Source organism: Onychomys torridus, chromosome 19 (genome assembly GCF_903995425.1).
Source record: "Onychomys torridus chromosome 19, mOncTor1.1, whole genome shotgun sequence".
NCBI lineage: Eukaryota > Metazoa > Chordata > Mammalia > Rodentia > Cricetidae > Onychomys > Onychomys torridus.
In genome coordinates this window covers 65,921,548-65,938,616 of record NC_050461.1, presented here as the reverse complement: position 1 = coordinate 65,938,616, position 17,069 = coordinate 65,921,548, and the positions used below count along the sequence as shown (strand labels likewise).

The following is a 17,069-nucleotide window of genomic DNA, read 5'->3' as shown; positions in this document are numbered from 1 at the left end:
CCTATCTCAGCTAGGGTCTGTGTAAAGTCCAAGGCACATGTTGCCAACAAAGGTTACACAGAAACCCAGGGTCTGGGTAAAAACATGAAATTGTTAGTGTCCAAGAGTATGTCACCTCCAGAGTCATCCTGATCTGAGTGGTCTGTACTGTCACCCAGAGCCATGATGTCATCTGTCCTGAGCTGCTTTAGAGAGCCATGTCTGACTCTGTGGTCCTGCTATAGCTAGACTCTTCATTTCTATGGCCCAGGTTACCAGAGAGGTCCATAGTAATCATGCATGATGACATGAGATAGCCATGATGAGCTGGTCCTGCCGTTTGCTGGAATTGGGAAAGCTGTTCTGGCCCCTCACTGTGCACATAGGAAGAGATCTTGACACAACCATTATGGAGAGCTGACCACTGCATTTGGGATAGGTGGCCCAACAATTCACCATGTGTGAGGGAGAGCTGGCCTGAGGGATGGGAATAAGAGAGGTGGCTATGCCCCTCACTTGAGGGGGGAAGCCCAAGTGATTCTGATTAATTAATCAACTCAGTTTCCACTCAGGCACACAGCCATTCCCTAGGTTGGCCCACCCTAAATTCACCCCATTTAAGTCCTGCTAGAGCTCATGAAGGGACTGGTCCTATGGAAGATAATCTCAAGATCTCCAAGAATCTCAGTGGTTTTGGTATATCTGAGAAGTTTTGGTGATAATCCAGTGATGATGGAGGGCCAAAAGAGATGATGGAGATATGGTAAAAAATTTAGGAACAAAGATGGGTTCTTTTGTTCTTCTTTTGTTTTGGTGTTTGTTGTTTGTTTTGCTTGTTTTGTTTTGATTGGAATTTTTTCATTTTTTAAAATTTTTTAAAAGAGATTTGTGTCAGATGGTGGAGGAAGAGAATCAGACATTGAGGGACTGGAAAGTGAGTTGATTTTGGGTGCATGATGTGGAATTCACAAAGAATCAATAAATAAATTACATTAATTAAAATAACTTAAAAAGCATTATCTTGGTTGTTGGAAGATTGGAGATCTGCATTCAGAGCTTCCATGTTTCCAGATAATGCTTTTTTTTTCATGATGCAAATAAATATACTAGAAACAAGAGGAGGGAAACAAAATGAAGAGCTTTTAAGAAAGGATAAACACCCTTGAGAGTGGAAGTGAGCTCAGATCTAAGTGATAAAATCCAGGGGGTTGTGTCATAAGTAGCACATTCCTTGGAGGTAATTTATAGTGTCCACTTTTTAAATTATATTTGTGTTTTAATTTTACATATTAGCCATGGGTTCCCCTGTCCTCCCCCCTCCTACCCCCAGCCCCACCTTTCCCCCTACCCCTCCTCTCCATTCCCATCTCCTCCAGGGAAAAGCCTCCCTTGAGGATTCAGCTCAACCTGGTAGATTCAGCACAGGCAGGTCCAGTCCCCTCCTTCCAGGCTGAGCAAAGTGTCCCTGCATATGCCCCAGGTTCCAAACAGCCAGCTCATGCACTAAGGACAGGTCTGGGTCCGCTGCCAGGATACCTCCAAAACAGTTCAAGCTATTCAGTTGTCTCACTTATCCAGGCCTGATCCAGTTGGGGGCTCTACAGCTTTTGCTTCATAATTCATGTGTTTCCATTAGTTTGACTATTTATCCCTATGCTTTTTCCAATCTTGGTCTCAACAATTCACACTCTTCCAGTTCCTCCTCTTTCTCAACAATTAGACAACTGGAGCTCCAGGTGGGGCCTGGCCGAGGATCTCTTCATCCACTTCCATAAGTTATTGGATGAGAGTTGTAGCATAACAGTTAGGGTGTTTGGCGATCCAATCACCAGACAAGATCAGTTCAGGGTTTCTCTTGACCATTGCCAGTAGTGTATATTAGAGGTATCATTGTGGACTTCTGGGGACCTCTCTAGCATTTTGCTTCTTCCTGTTCTCATGTGGTCTTCATTTATCATGGTCTGTTATTCCTTGTTCTCCCTTTCTGTTCTTGATCCAGCTGGCATCTCCTTCTCCCCTAAGCTCTGTGTCCCTCGAACCTTGCCCTTCATTACACCGACTCTTGTCCAAGTTATTAATGTAGATCTCATCCATTTTTCTGTCACTGGGTGATCCCTGTGTCTTTCTTAGGGTACCGTTTTCTAGGTAGCCTCCCTGGAGTTGTGAGTATCAGTCTAGTCATCTTTGTTTGACATCTAGTATCCTCCAGTGAGTGAGTACATACCAGGTTTGTCTTTCTGAGTCTGGGTTACCTCACTCAGAATGATTTTTTCTAGATACATCCATTTTCCTGCAAACCTTATGATGTCATTGCTTTTCTCTGCTGATTAGTACTCCATTGTGTATATGTACCACATTTTCTTTATCCATTATTCAGTTGAAGGGCATCTAGGCTGTTTCCAGGTTCTGGCTATTACAAACAATGCTGATATGAACATAGCTGAGTAAATGCCCTTGTGGTATGATTGAACATTCCTTGGGTATATGCCCAAGAATGGTATAGTTGGCTCTTGGGGGAGATGGATTCCCAATTTTCTAAGGAAGCGCCATATTGATTTCCAAAGGGGCTGTACAAGCTTGCATTCCCACCAGAAGTCGAGGAGAGTTCTCCTTGCTCCACATCCTCTCCAGCATAAACTATCTTCAGTGTTTTTGATCTTAGCCATTCTGACAGGTGTAAGGTGGTATCTCAGAGTCATTTTGATTTGCATTTCCTGGATAATTAGGGATGTTGAGCAATTCCTTAAATGTCTTTCAGCCATTTAAGCTTCCTCTGTTGAGAATTCTCTGTTTAGTTCTATAGCCCATTTCTTAATTGGACTGTTGGGCATTTTGATGTCTAATTTCTTGAGTTCTTTATATATTCTGAATATCAGCTCTCTCTCAGATGTAGGGTTGGTGAAGACCCTTTCCCATTCTGTGGGCTGTCACTTTGTCTTGTTGACCTTGTCCATTTCTCTACAGAAGCTTCTCAGTTTCAACAGTTCCCATTGATTGTTTCTCTCAGGGTCTGTGCTACTGGTGTTATATTTTGGAAGTGATCTCCCATGCCAATACGTTCAAGACTACTTCCTACTTCCTCTTCTATAAGATACAGAGTAACTGTATTTATGTTGAGGTCTTTGATCAACTTGGACTTAAGTTTTGTGCCTGATGACAGATATGGATCTATTTGCAGCTTTCTACATGTTGACATCCAATTATGCCATCACCATTAGTTGAAGATATTTTTTTTCCATTGTACAGTTTTGTTTTCTTTGTCAAAAATTATATGTTCATAGTTGTGCAGATTAATTTCAGGGTCTTCAATTCGATTCCATTGGTCCACATGTCAGTTTTTATGCCAGTACCAAGCTGTTTTTATTACTGTAGCTCTATAGTAGAGCTTGAGGTTGGGGATCATGATGCCTCCAGAAATTGTTTTATTGAACACGATTCTTTTGGCTATCCTGGGTTTTTTGATTTTCCATATGAAGTTGAGTATTATTCTTTCCAGATCTGTGAAGAATTGTGTTGGTATTTTGATGGGGGATTGCATTGAATCTGCAGATTTCTTTTGGTAAGATCACCATTTTTACTATGTTAATCCTGCCTATCCATGAGCATGGGAGGTCTTTCCATTTTCTGACATCTTCTTCAATTTCTTTTTTCAGGGACATAATGTTTGTGTCATATAGGTCCTTCACATACTTAGTTAGAGTAACCCCAAGGTATTTTATATCATTTGTGGCTATTGTAAAGGGTGATGTATCTCTTATTTCCTTCTCAGCCTGTTTGTCAATTGAATATAAGAGGGCTACTGATTTTTGTGGAGTTGATCTTGTATCTTGCTATGTTGCTGGAGGTGTTTATAAGCTGTATCAGTTCCTTGGTTGAATTTTTAGGGTCACTCATGTATACTATCATGTCATCTGCAAATAGGGAAATCTTGACTTGTTCTTTTCCAATTTGTATCCCCTTAATCTCCTATGTTGTCTTATTGCTCTGGCTAGAACTTCAAGTACCATATTGAATAAGTATGGGGATATGGGACAGCCTTGCCTTGTTCCTGACTCTAGTGGTATTTCTTTGACTTTCTCTCCATTTAAATTCATGCTTGCTGTTGGCTTGCTGTAAATTGGCTTTATTATGTTTAGGTATGTACCCTGTATTCCTGATCACTCTAAGACCTTTATCATGAAAGTGTGTTGGATTTTGTAAAATGCCTTCTCTCCATCTAGTGAGATGATCATATGTTTTTTTCTTTGAGTTTGTTTATATGGTGTATTACATTGATGAACTTTCATATGCTGACTCACCCTTGCATCTCTGGGATGAAGCCTACTTGATCATGATGGATAATTGTTTTGATGTGTTCTTGGAGTCTGTTTGCCAGTATTTTGTTAAGTATTTTTGCATTAATGTTCACGAGAAAGATAGTTCTGTAGTTCTCTTTCTTTATTGCATCTTTGTTTGGTTTAGGATTCAGGGTAATTGTAGCCTCATAGAAGGAGTTTAGTAATATTTCTTCTGCTTCTATTGTGTGGAACAATTTAAAGAGTATTGGTTTTAAGTCTTTTTTGAAGTTCTGGTGAATTCTGCACTGCACTGAAACCATCTGATCCTGGGCTTTTTTTGGTTGGGAGACTTTTAATGACTGATTCTACTTCCTTAGGGTAGGTAATTGGACTGTTTAAATGGTTTATCTGTTGTTTAACTTAGGTGTGTTGTACCTATCCAGAAAATTATCCATTTCTTTTAGATTTTCCAGTTTTGTGGAGTAGAGGTTTTTGAAGTATGAACTGATGATTCTCTGGATTTTCTCATTGTCTGTTGTTAGGTCCCCCTTTTTATTTCTGATTTTGTTAATTTGGATGCTCTCTCTCTCTCTCTTTTGGTTAGTTTGGATAAGGGCTTGTCTATCTTATTGATTTTCTCAAAGAATTAACTCTTTGTTTCATTATTTTTTTTGTATTATTCTCTTTGCTTCTATGTTATCTGATGTTCCTCTTTGTTTACTCAGATTTTATATTTCCCACATTCCCTCTGCTTGTGTCTTCTTCATTTTTTCTATTTCCCTTTTCAGGTCTTGGACTATTTCCCTCATCTGTTTCATTGCTTTTTTATTTTTTTCATGATTTCCTTTTAGGTACTTATTATTTTCTTCTGTTTTACTTGTCCTTTCCTCTAGATTTTGTAGTGTTCTTCCCATTTTTTGTTAGTCTGTTCCTCCACTTCATTTTTTTATTTCTTCTATATAAGGCTCTAGCCTCTTCATGATGTTATTTATAAGGTTGTTTTTTTCTGCTTCTTCCATTCCGTGATGTTCAGGTCTAGCTGTTGGAGAAGGGCTAGGTTCTGGTGATGCTGTATTGCTCTTTATTTTGTTGTATGTACTTCTGCCTTGAAGTCTACCCATCTCCTCATGGGTTCGTTCTTGATCTTATCAGCGCACTTGGTCCAGACAGAGCTGATAGACTTAGGGAGCCTCTCTCTGGTCCAGATGGAAGCTCTGGTCCAGATGGAGGCTTTAGGTCCAGATGGGAGTGCTAGCCAGATGGGAGCTTGGGGTTGGTGTGTAGATGTAACCGGCTTGTTAAATAAGAAACACAGAACCGATTGCAGAGTTAAAAACCAAGAGGTCAGAGCAAAAGCGGAAAACCTTACCCTTCACTGCTTCTGCCGTTCCTCCTCTCCGCCAGAGACCTACTTCTGTGCGTCCTGTCTATTTAAAGACTTTCTGTTCTGTTTTCTCATTGGTTGTAAACCCAGCCACATGACCTCCTTGTCACTGCCTGTTTATACAGACCTCCAGGTCTTCTATGGTTGGTATTGAGATTAAAGGCGTGTGTCTGCCATGCTGGCTGTGTCCTTGAACACACAGAGATCCGCCTAGCTCTGCCTCCCAAGTGCTGGGATTAAAGGCATGCCCCACTAATGCTCAGCTTCTGCTCTGGCTTGCTCTGACCTCAAGGCAACTTTATTGACATACAAATAAAATCACATTTCAATACAAATAAAATATCACTATATTTCCCCTTTTCTATTTTAATAAAAAGAAAAAAGGAAAAGGTTATAACTAATATAAGAAAAACTATATACAAAAGTACAATAACTATATATACCATATATACAAACAATAAATACCTAAACAATGTCTAGTCCATTTGTAATTGACAAATTCAGAGAAAATAATTCCATTATCTATCCTATTTTGGTAAGTCCAGAATGTACCTGATTCACTTTTTATCCTAACTTATATAGCTAACAGAACTGTCTTATAACGTCTTTCAAACTTATACACTTACAGCTCTTAGTGAGTTTTTCTGAAATCCTTAACAAAGATAATTATAACTATAACTAACTGATCTTCAACTCCCTCAGAGACCCAAGAAGGAAATAATACTACCTAAAAAAAAAAATAAATAAAAACAAGAAGTGCATGCAAGCAGCTTCCAAAAAAAAAATGTGAGTTGACAGAAACAACCAGCTGCCTGGACAGTCACCTGAGGTTTCTCCGCAGTGTTGGGGCATCATCTTCAGCCTACAGGCTTAGTGTATCTGACAGACTCTTTTGTGAACTAGGATGTATATAAGGTCAACAGTTTGACCTCACATTTGGTGAGAGCAGTCCATGTACCAGAAACACCTGAATTCCAATAGTGTCATGTCACGATTCAGGATTTTAAATTCTGGAAATTATTGATGTTTTTTCAATTCAGCTGTCCATTTTTCTTGGCTGTGTATATGTGGCTTCATCTTGGCATCACGTTCTTCTCCACATCTCTCTATTAAACACCAGTCTACTATTGAGAGGGGTGAGCTTAGTTATTCTTCAAGAATAACTGTTTCATCTGCTGTTCCATTGCACATCAGAAGCCATTGGCCCACTCCCTGTTCAGCTGCCTTCGAAGAAAAGGGCACGGTACCTTTTCCAGATTGCAAAGGTCACTCACTTCAGGGATGGTGCGATATTGTCCTGGCTTCAGAAGATGCCTTTTGTTAAAGCCACAACCACACTTGTTTTGGCAAGAATTGGTAGTCCTTGGTTTCATGTCCTGTCTGTCCTGTTTGTCAGCAGTTGATTCGAGGATACTTTGTTGTCCAGTGGCTAACTTTTGCCACAATGAAAGTTAGCTCCATATGCAGTTTCTTCAATGCTCATATTTTCTCTGAAGTAGATTGGTACTGCCAGGAGCTGTCATGTCTCATAGTCATAGCAAAAAAGAAAAATTATTAAATTATTAAAACATTTTAAATGCCATATTCTGTAGATCTCTGAAGGGTTTGAAGATGACCTGTCTATCTAAAATATATCTGTTTGATCTTGAAAACACACCTAATATGACTACAAGTTCAATTGTAATGTCTAACCACTAATTTTCATTTCTATATATCCTAATAGTAGGTAATACTAACATTCAAGGATTAGCAAATTGCATTACATTGTCAAATGAACGGTATAAATACAATATCGCGAACAAAATTAGAAATACATGTATGGTATATTCTAACAATCTCAATCTCAATAATAATAATTTGTATACAATATAAAATAATCCAATTGAATGTAAAGTATTTAAAACTAGTAATTGTCTTTTTTTTTTTAAACAAGCACCTTTTGCCTAGCCCTTTTCCTAACCCTTAACAACAACTTGTAACCAACCCTCCTAAACAATGAAAACTATCCCAGACCCAATACCCATAAAAAGACCAAAACACCACCCACCCCACACCACCCCTTTGGGAATGTGGGCATTGAATTCTTAAAATTGCTTCCTGCTGGGTATGGGTGAAGTTATCTTTATTCTGAAAAGAAAAATTTTGGGTTAATTGACAAATCCTAGGAAAGATAACTATATTCTTTGTTATCCATAATGCCAAAGTTCAGGGTTTATCTCAAGTCCTTATTCAAGTAGTCTTTGAAACTGGATCATCTCAGCTAGCCATCTCAGAATGGCTCTAAGCACTTTGTAGTCCAAAGCTGATCTGTAGATGATGTTTGTCAGCTTAGTGATATTATTTTCCACGTGGAATTGTCATTGTGGGGCCCCATCTTCTTCTTGGAGATTTCAGTTGATGTTAGGCCTGGCCGTGATTTCCGGCAGAAAACTGAAAAGAGACTCGAACACAAAGACATGTATAGGCAGCTAATCGAAGCCATTTCTCTAGAATTTATTAGTACTCTATATGACCATTATTATCTTAACAAAGTTTAAAATATATATATATATATCTTGTAAATTTTGATATAAAATTCATACTTTAAGAAAAGTTTAAAGAATCAGAATAGAATCAAAGAATTGAGATTAGTAATAGAATAGTCCCTTAATTAATTTGGTTTTTCTCCTGTCCCATGTCAGAAGATGGCTCTTTCTTCTGGTATGATACAGGGAGTTTTCATTTTCTTTTTAACAAAATGCTTGAGTTTAAAGGAGGAGAGAGCCATTCTCCAACTCCAAAATCAGCTTGAAGCTTTAATTGAACTGGGACTACAAGAAGACTAAGAGTATTAAATTTTTGGAGAAGGGCAGAAACAAACATTTAGGAAGATTTATGAAATTTTGTAGATGATATACCAATAGGCCATTTTACTCTTTTTTCCTGGAACAGATGATTTGTCCTTTTTCTTCAGTTGTCTCATTTGTCCAGTGTTCTACAGATTCCTTAGCCTTCATTCTCCTAAAAGACAAAAACAAAAACCCTTCTCCAAGACTAATTTTGGGGAGGTCCCCTTTTGGCAAGTTACATCTGATTAAATGAAAAGGCATGTATTAATGGTATAAATGAGTTTAAACTGGATGGTCATGTTGGTTGATGAACTATCACCTCTTCTAATTAAGAGGTCTCTCTTGTTCAAATCGAACCTTTATCAGTTTTGATGGTACCCACAGCTTATCTTCTCCTGCAGAAACAAAAGCAAAACCTCGTCCCCAACATAACACATACCCTGGTTTCCATTCTGAGGTCAGCACATCCTTGAAGTTTATAGGCTGATATAATTCTGTTGTTTTTTCTATTAACCAATGTCTCTCTGCAGCTGTTGTTCCTTTCTCATTAGCATTGAGAAAATTCAAAGTTAATAGAGCATTGTGCAGTCTATTTCTGGGGGTTTTTGTTACCCCTTTTTGTTTATTTATCATGTCCTTTAGAGTTCTGTTGGATCTTTCTATAACTGCTTGGCCTGTAGGATTATGTGGTATACCTGTAATATGCTTTATATTATAATAAGCAAAAAACTGTTTCATTTTAATAGAGACATATGCTGGAGCATTGTCAGTTTTAATTTGCACAGGTATACCCATGATGGCCATAACTTCTAGCAAATGAGTGATTACAGAATCAGCTTTCTCAGAACTCAAAGCAGTTGCCCATTGAAATCCTGAATAAGTATCGATAGTAAGGTGTACATATTTCAATTTTCCAAATTCTGCAAAGTGAAACACATCCATCTGCCAGATTTCATTCCTCTGAGTACCCTTTAGGTTACATCCTGTTGGTAATGGTGTCTGATTGTAGAAGGAACAAGTAGGACATTTCTTTACAATTTCCTTGGCTTGTTGCCAGGTTATGGAAAAATCCTTTTTTAAACCTTTACTATTGACATGATGTTTCTTATGAAATTCTGAGGCCTCCAGCACATTTCCTATCAATAATTTATCAATCTCATCATTACCTTGTGCTAGAGGGCCTGGCAGACCAGTATGGGATCGGATGTGAGTTATATATAAAGGATGACTCCTTTCCCTGATTGTATCTTGTAATTGAATAAATAGTGAAGTTAATTCTGAAGCATCAGGGATAAATTCTGCAGTCTCAATATGTAATACCACTCTTTCAGCATACTGAGAGTCAGTAACTATATTGAGAGGTTCTGAAAAATCCATTAATACCAACAGAATAGCATACAATTCCGATTTTTGAACTGAATTATAAGGACTTTGAACCACTTTACTTAAATTTTCTGATTTGTAACCTGCCTATCCTTGTTTGTTGGCATCTGTATAAAATGTCCGAACTCCAGATATGGGTTTTTCACGTACAATTCGAGGCAAGATCCAATCAGCTCTCTTTATAAGATCAATTCTATTGCTTTTAGGATATTTGCTGTTAATTTCTCCCAAAAAATTACTGCAAGCTCTTTGCCAAGGTTCACTTTCTGTCCATAATTTTTCAATGTCCTCTTTAGTTAAAGGTACAACAATTTCTGCTGGATCTACTCCTGCTAATTGACGAAGTCTCAATTTTCCTTTCAAAATTAAGTCAGAGATTTTTTCCACATAAGTTTTTAATTTTTTATTTGGTTTATTTGGTAAAAATATCCATTCCAATATAATATCTTCTCTCTGCATTAATATTCCTGTAGGAGAATGCTTAGAAGGTAAAATAACCAAAATGCAATCCAGCTTTGGATCAATACGATCTACATGTCCTTCATGTACTTTTTTTTCTACCAAGGCCAATTCTTTCTCAGCTTCAGGTGATAATTCTCTTGGACTATTTAAGTCCTTGTCACCTTCTAAGGTTTTGAACAAATTATTCAGTTCATCATTTTTTACCCCAACAATAGTTTGTAAATGAGAAATGTCCCCAAATAATCTTTGAAAGTCATTAAGAGTCTGTAGGCGATCTCTCCTAATTTGTACCATTTGAGGTCTAATTTTTTGTAGCTCTATTTTATATCCTAAATAATTAATAGAATCGGCTCTTTGTATCTTTTCAGGAGCAATTTGTAATCCCCAGCAAGGCAATATTTTCTTTACTTCTTCAAACATTCTTTCTAAAGTATCTGCACTTGAGTCAGCTAGTAAAATATCATCCATATAATGATAAATTATAGATTTAGGAAATTTTTTACGTATCACTTTCAAGGGCTGTTGTACAAAATATTGGCACAGGATTGGACTATTCAACATTCCTTGTGGGAGGACTCTGCATTGAAATCTTCTAACCGGTTGAGAATTATTGTAAGTAGGCACCATGAAAGCAAATCTTTCTCTGTCTTTTTCTTATAGGGGTATTGAAAAGAAACAGTCTTTTAAATCGATAACTATGAGAGGCCATCCTTTAGGTAACAGAGTAGGCAAAGGAATTCCAGATTGTAGAGAGCCCATTGGCTGAATTACTTTGTTAATTGCTCTAAGGTCTGTTACCATTCTCCATTTACCAGATTTCTTTTTAATAACAAATACAGGAGAATTCCATGGGCTAGTAGATTCTTCAATATGCTGGGCATTTAACTGTTCTTCTACCAGCTCTTCTAAAGCCTGGAGTTTCTCTGTTGTTAAAGGCCATTGATGAACCCATACAGGCTTGTCTGTTAACCATTTTAAAGGTAGAGCTGTTGGTGCCTTTGGAAGATCATCAGTTTTTCTGCCCTGTTCTTGTATAATATGGATGGCTGGTGACCACTCATTAGAATAATACCTTCTAATATTTCTCTCAGAAACATGTGCTAGTTTATTATTTATTTCTGAGTTTGGAGGGATGTTAATCTGAGTATTCCATTGTTGTAACAGGTCTCGACCCCACAAGTTCATGGCTATGTTAGCCACATATGGTTTTAATCTGCCTCTCTGTCCTTCTGGGCCTATACATTCGAGCCATCTTGCACTCTGTTTAACTTGAGATAATGTTCCAATTCCTAACAGTTGAACATTTACCTCCTGAAGAGGCCAAGATGGATGCCAAAATTCTGGTGCAATTATGGTAACATCAGCACCTGTGTCTACCAGACCAGACAACAAAACACCATTTATTTTTATTGTTAATTTTGGTCTTTGTTCATTTATAGAAGTTTGCCAAAAAATTTTCTTTATGGTCTCTCCTGAATTTTCTGTTCTCTCTGTCTCAGTTGTTCCATTACTCTGAGTAGCCTGGTTTATTCCAATAGGCATTTGGTCATTTAACTGCTCTGAGTAGGGGTCTCCTCTACGACTGCAGGAAAGGTCTGAACTGGATTCACTGTAGGGGCCTGCCTGAGGCCCCTCTGGGAGTTTCCCAAAGACTGAGGCAAAGTATTACCTTGTCTGTCCCTTGTTGATCTACATTCATTGGTCCAATGTCTTCCCTTACCACACCTTCTACATACTCCTGAAGGAAGGGGCATTCTGTTGCCATTGTTCCTTGAAGAAACATTGTTTCTAGAAGTGCCCTGTTTACAGTCCCTTTTCAAATGTCCTTGCTTTCCACATCCAAAACATTTAACATTCCTCAAACCTCTTGAAGTTGCTTCTCCTACCCACATATTATCATGATCATGAGCCTCAACATTAACCGTGTCTCTAATCCAATCTTCCAAGGGTGCAGATCTCGCCTTTAACAGCCTGATTATTCTCTTGCATGCTTCATTTGCATTCTCAAAAGCCAAAGATTCAATTATTATCTGGCTAGCTTCTGATTTTGGGACCATTCTCTTTACTGCTGAAGTCAGTCTTTGTAAGAAATCTGTGAAAGATTCTTTTGGGCCCTGTATAACCTTTGTAAATGACTCAGTTTTCTTCCCTGGTTCCTCAAATCTCTCCCATGCATTCAAGGCTGCCATTTGACATAGAATTAGAGTTTGCATATCATATAAACATTGTGTTTGTACTGCAGCATATTGGCCTTCTCCAACAAGCTGATCCTGGAAGATTTGTATACCTCTATCACTACATTGTTTTGCTATGTTTTTAGCTTCCTGTTTGAACCACATTTGCCACTGGAGCTGCTGTCCGGGTTCCAGAACCGCCTGTGCCAGCTCCCGCCAGTCCTGTGGTATAATTCTATTATAAGTTGACCAGGAGTTTAACATTTGTTTTACATATGGAGAATGCATGCCATAAGATACTATTGCTTCCTTAAACCTTCGTAAGTCTAACATTTCAACTGGAGTCCAAATATTTTGTGTAGTCACTTGACCAGGTTGCTGTTGTATGGTTACTAGATAAATTAAGGGTGATTGTGTGAAAACAGGCTTTCTTTCTAACCTTATAATCCAATCCTGAAACAACTTCACTGTTAATTTCTTCTGTCTGAATCTGAATATCTCTATAATTCATTTTAACAGGTTTAACAGGTTTAACAGGTTTTTCTAAAATTTTTATCCTGGCACTTAAATTGACCATCTTTTTAAATAGTAAAATAAGGATAAGAAGATTAATAATATACATAATTCGATCAACATTAATCTTCTCATATAGTTGTTCCATTACCATACTGCCTAAAATTTCAAACAAAGCCCTATTTTCTTCCAATGTACACATAAAACCCATTTTTTTTTAATGTGAAAAAAATCTCTTTTAAATAGTTTCCTTTAAAATATCTGATATAAATGACTTACCAATTCTGCGCAGAACAGTAGAAATCCCAGGGAATTTCCAAACAGCTACCTAGCATCCGAGGTGGAATCCAGAGAGAGAGAGAGAGAGAGAGAGAGAGAGAGAGAGAGAGAGAAAGCGTAGCCACGTTCTGGCTAAAAGCTTGAATCCAACCGCTTCAATGTTCTCGTCTGAGCCGAGTAGAGCCTGGGCTCTGGTTTCCTTAAGCTCCGACCGACCGCGTGTGCTGGCGTTTCAGCCAAAAGCAGCCTATCTGCAGTTGCGTGTAGCTACTGCAATTAGCAGTAGCTCCTGCAGGCCTGAGTGGTTCGTAGCACCGGCTTTTTAAGTAAGTAACTCCAGCTGCGGCTGTTACCGCTCATAGCTAAGGCAGGTTGGGCCTGAGTCCTAAGCTGAGCTAGGCGCGGGTTAGGCCGGGGCTAAGCCTGAGCTAAGGAGCCGGGCCCGCCCGGGCGGGAAGTGGGACCCACTGCCAAGGCAAGCGGTTTTTTAATGAATTCTTGCCACGTTGGGAGCCATTGGTGTCTGAGTCTCAGGAAGTGGCTGGGGTCTATGTATCCGGTCCACATGGGAGCTCAGTATCTTGTCCAGATGGGAGCTCTAGGGCAGTTTGGGAGGTGGGGGCTGGTCTCTGAGTCTCAGGAAGCGGCTGTGGTCTCTGGTCCAGATGGGAATTCTGGGGCTGAAGGTAGATGGGGGCTGGTTTTTGAGTCTCAGATAGTGGCTGGGATCTCCTTATCCTGTCTAGATGGGAGCTCTGTGGTGGGATGGGAGCTGGGGGCTGGTCTCTGAGTCTTAAGAAGTGGCTGGGGTCTCTGTATCTTGTCCAGATGGGAGCTCCAGAGTGGGATGATAGCTGGGGGCTCTGGTGCAGATGGGAGTTCAGGGGCAGGATGGAAACTGGAGGCTGGTTTCTAAGTCTCAGGAAGTGGCTGGGGTCTCAGGCAGATGGGTGTGGGGACAGGGCATGGAGATTGTAGGGATCGCTGGCAGTTCTTGGAGAGGGGGAGCCTTCTTGGTAGGGTTGTGGGGGGTCCTGCCCTATGGCCAGAACCTGTGGTCAAGTTGGGCAGGTCTTTCCCAGAATGGCTGGTGCCCAGGGCTGGGTCCTAGTTGCAGGCCTCTCTCGGCGTGACCCCAGACACTCACCTCTGATCCAGATGGGAGTTCTGAGGTGGATGGGAGCTGGGGGCTGGTCTCTAAGTCTCAGGAAGTGGCTGGGGTCTGGGGCAGGTGGATGTGGGGGCAGGGTGTGGAGATTGCAGGGTTTCTCTGCAGTCTTGGAAAAGGGGAACCTTCTTGCAGGACCCGCCGAATGGCCAGAAACTGGAACCAAGTTGGGCAGGTCTTCCCGGGATGGCTGGTGCCCAGGGGTGGGACCTGTCCACCATTTTTGTCTGATTATCTCAGTTCCTAATGCTTGCTCTGTTCTTGATTAGAAGCACAAGTGGTGGAGGGTTTTCCCTGTTTCACTGACAAATGAATTATTTCAGATGTATCAGTCTTCCTCCTACTACACATGAATCAGAAAGAAATGATAATGCTTATCAATCCTCAAAGATGGATCTATGGGTTGTCATTCAATCCACTCTTCCGTCCTTTCCTCGGGGATTTTATTTATGGGTGGAAGCATGCATTCATTGATACAATATAAGACAAAGTACTTTATTGTCTTACTTTGTCCTGTGAACTAGGAAATAGAGCCCTGCTCAGCACAGCTTCCTTCCTTGTATTAGGTGAAAGATACATTTAGAAGCATTATTATGCTTTCTACAGAAAAGAGAAGGATTTCCCATAACCTTAATGTTCCTAGAACAGGGTAAGTAGCTGGTAAATCCACTAGGTGTGGATTAGAATAATATATCTACTCAATGGTTTACTGAGGATTAACTAGGACAGTAGGAGTACAGTAGCTCAAGAATCTAAGCTGCAAACTTCATTTCTCAATTAGGTGGCACATTTAGAACTGAATAATTTAACAGGGCCATTAATTTTTTCAAAGTGAGAAACAGATTGGTTGCATTGAGTGTGGACATTATACTGATATGCATATACATATGTATCATAGAAGGAAGGAAACTTTAAGACACAGATACTAAGTAACCAGGTAGAATCCACTGGTTTCCTTTGGTTTGGGAAATCATGATATCTCTATCACTTTGTGTGATTTGTCTAGCATGAGATTTTGGGCTTTTCTCTTTCCTACCACATTTAGAATGTCATCCTCTGATCTGAATTGTTTACACAAACCTCAGTTGTTTTCACATGAAAAGTATCTTGCTTCATTCTTGTGGCCAAGTTAGATAAAGAGAAGTTCATCCCTGATCTCTTACTGCCTGTTGTTTTACCTGAATTCATGATGCCTAAGGGTACAGAAGAAAATCTACAAACATATTTTCCAGCTTGTTTTTCACCTGAATGCAGAGCCTCAGATGTGGAGCCCAAGGGTAGAAAGAGTTCCAGAATTCTCAGTGGTAGTGGAGGAGGTATCAAAAAGTGCTCAGAGTGATCATTGGGACAGGCTCAGTCATCAACTAAGTTAGAAGCACATGTGGTCACAGACACTTGAGCTAAGTATAAACCTGCAGGACAATGTGAGATCTGGATCCATCAGACTTATGTCTGAGCAGACACCTATGTTGGTAGGATGTTTTCTTTTGGATATTATTTTCAGGATCTTGTTTAATCACAGCCATGCATATGCCTATAGCTCCTCTGAGTGTTATTTCAGAATCAAAGAAGATTTTCACCATGAAGGAGATGTGGTCCTTGGTGTATTTTTCCCAGTTCATACTTTCTACACAGGCAACAAAGTTCCACATCCTTACCTGCCATACTTTTATACCGACATTCACACACAGTAAGTGTTGTTGTTCATTTATCCCATTTCAGATTTCATATTATATATGACCCAGGTGAATATATATATATTTTCAAACTTCTATACTACTTATTTTATCATATAAACCCTCCTCTAATCCAAAATTCCTTATTTAATTTTATGTTACTCTACATTTATTTTCTTTTCTCAAAGATGATAAAATAAGTTTGCTTGTTTGTTTATTGATTATTGTCTCTAAATATGATAATTGCAATCTTTTGATCTTACTTGCCATGCCTTTACTGCAACATGTTTCTCTTGTTAGGTCTTTAGATGAAGGATGGTTTTATCTAGTTTAACCTGGCTCTTCAGAGCAGTCTAGAAATCTATATGTACTGCTGACAAAAGAGGTGATGTTCTTGAAAGCTGTTACTGTGAAGGGATATGGTGGTCACAGGCTTGCATCTGTTACATGCCACTCATGTAGGAGTACAGGTGTCAGAGTTATAAGTTGGAAATATTTCATTATGATCAAAATATCTCTGCCTATCTTCAAGGTTTTTCAATTAAATTATTTGCTAATCTTTTACTTTCAGACACATTTTCCCTTTTTATATGGTTGTTCCATACATTTCTATTAAGTTTTTATCTCATTTTCATGAGTGTGTACATAATACTCATTGACATGATTTTGGCCACATAGGACTGTTTCATTTTAATTCAGAAATAAAATCAAACTGAGTTTGTGATAGGGAAATATTTTTGTTACTACAAAAGATTAATATGTGTCTTTTCCCCTTTCCTTTTCTCCCTCAAAATCTACCATTATGTAGCACCTGTCCTAAATTTTTTTTCATACAACTTCAGGTACAAGAATTATATGTATGTCAAGGCTGAAAGCATTCTTAGGGCTTCTGATTACACCCTTTTTAACAGTGTGCATGCATATCTGTTTTCAAAGAGGGAATGTG

The 17,069-nt window shown here is 39.0% G+C and overlaps 1 protein-coding gene across 1 annotated transcript in view; it reads left to right on the top strand.

Annotated features, from left to right (window-relative positions):
* LOC118570349 (vomeronasal type-2 receptor 116-like) overlaps positions 1-17,069 on the top strand; it is an 82,611-nt gene that overhangs the window by 40,270 nt on the left and 25,272 nt on the right. Inside the window, exon 4 of the mRNA XM_036168725.1 lies at positions 15,952-16,137. Within this exon, the coding sequence (XP_036024618.1) occupies positions 15,952-16,137 (186 nt within the window). The remainder of the gene's footprint in view (positions 1-15,951; positions 16,138-17,069) is intronic.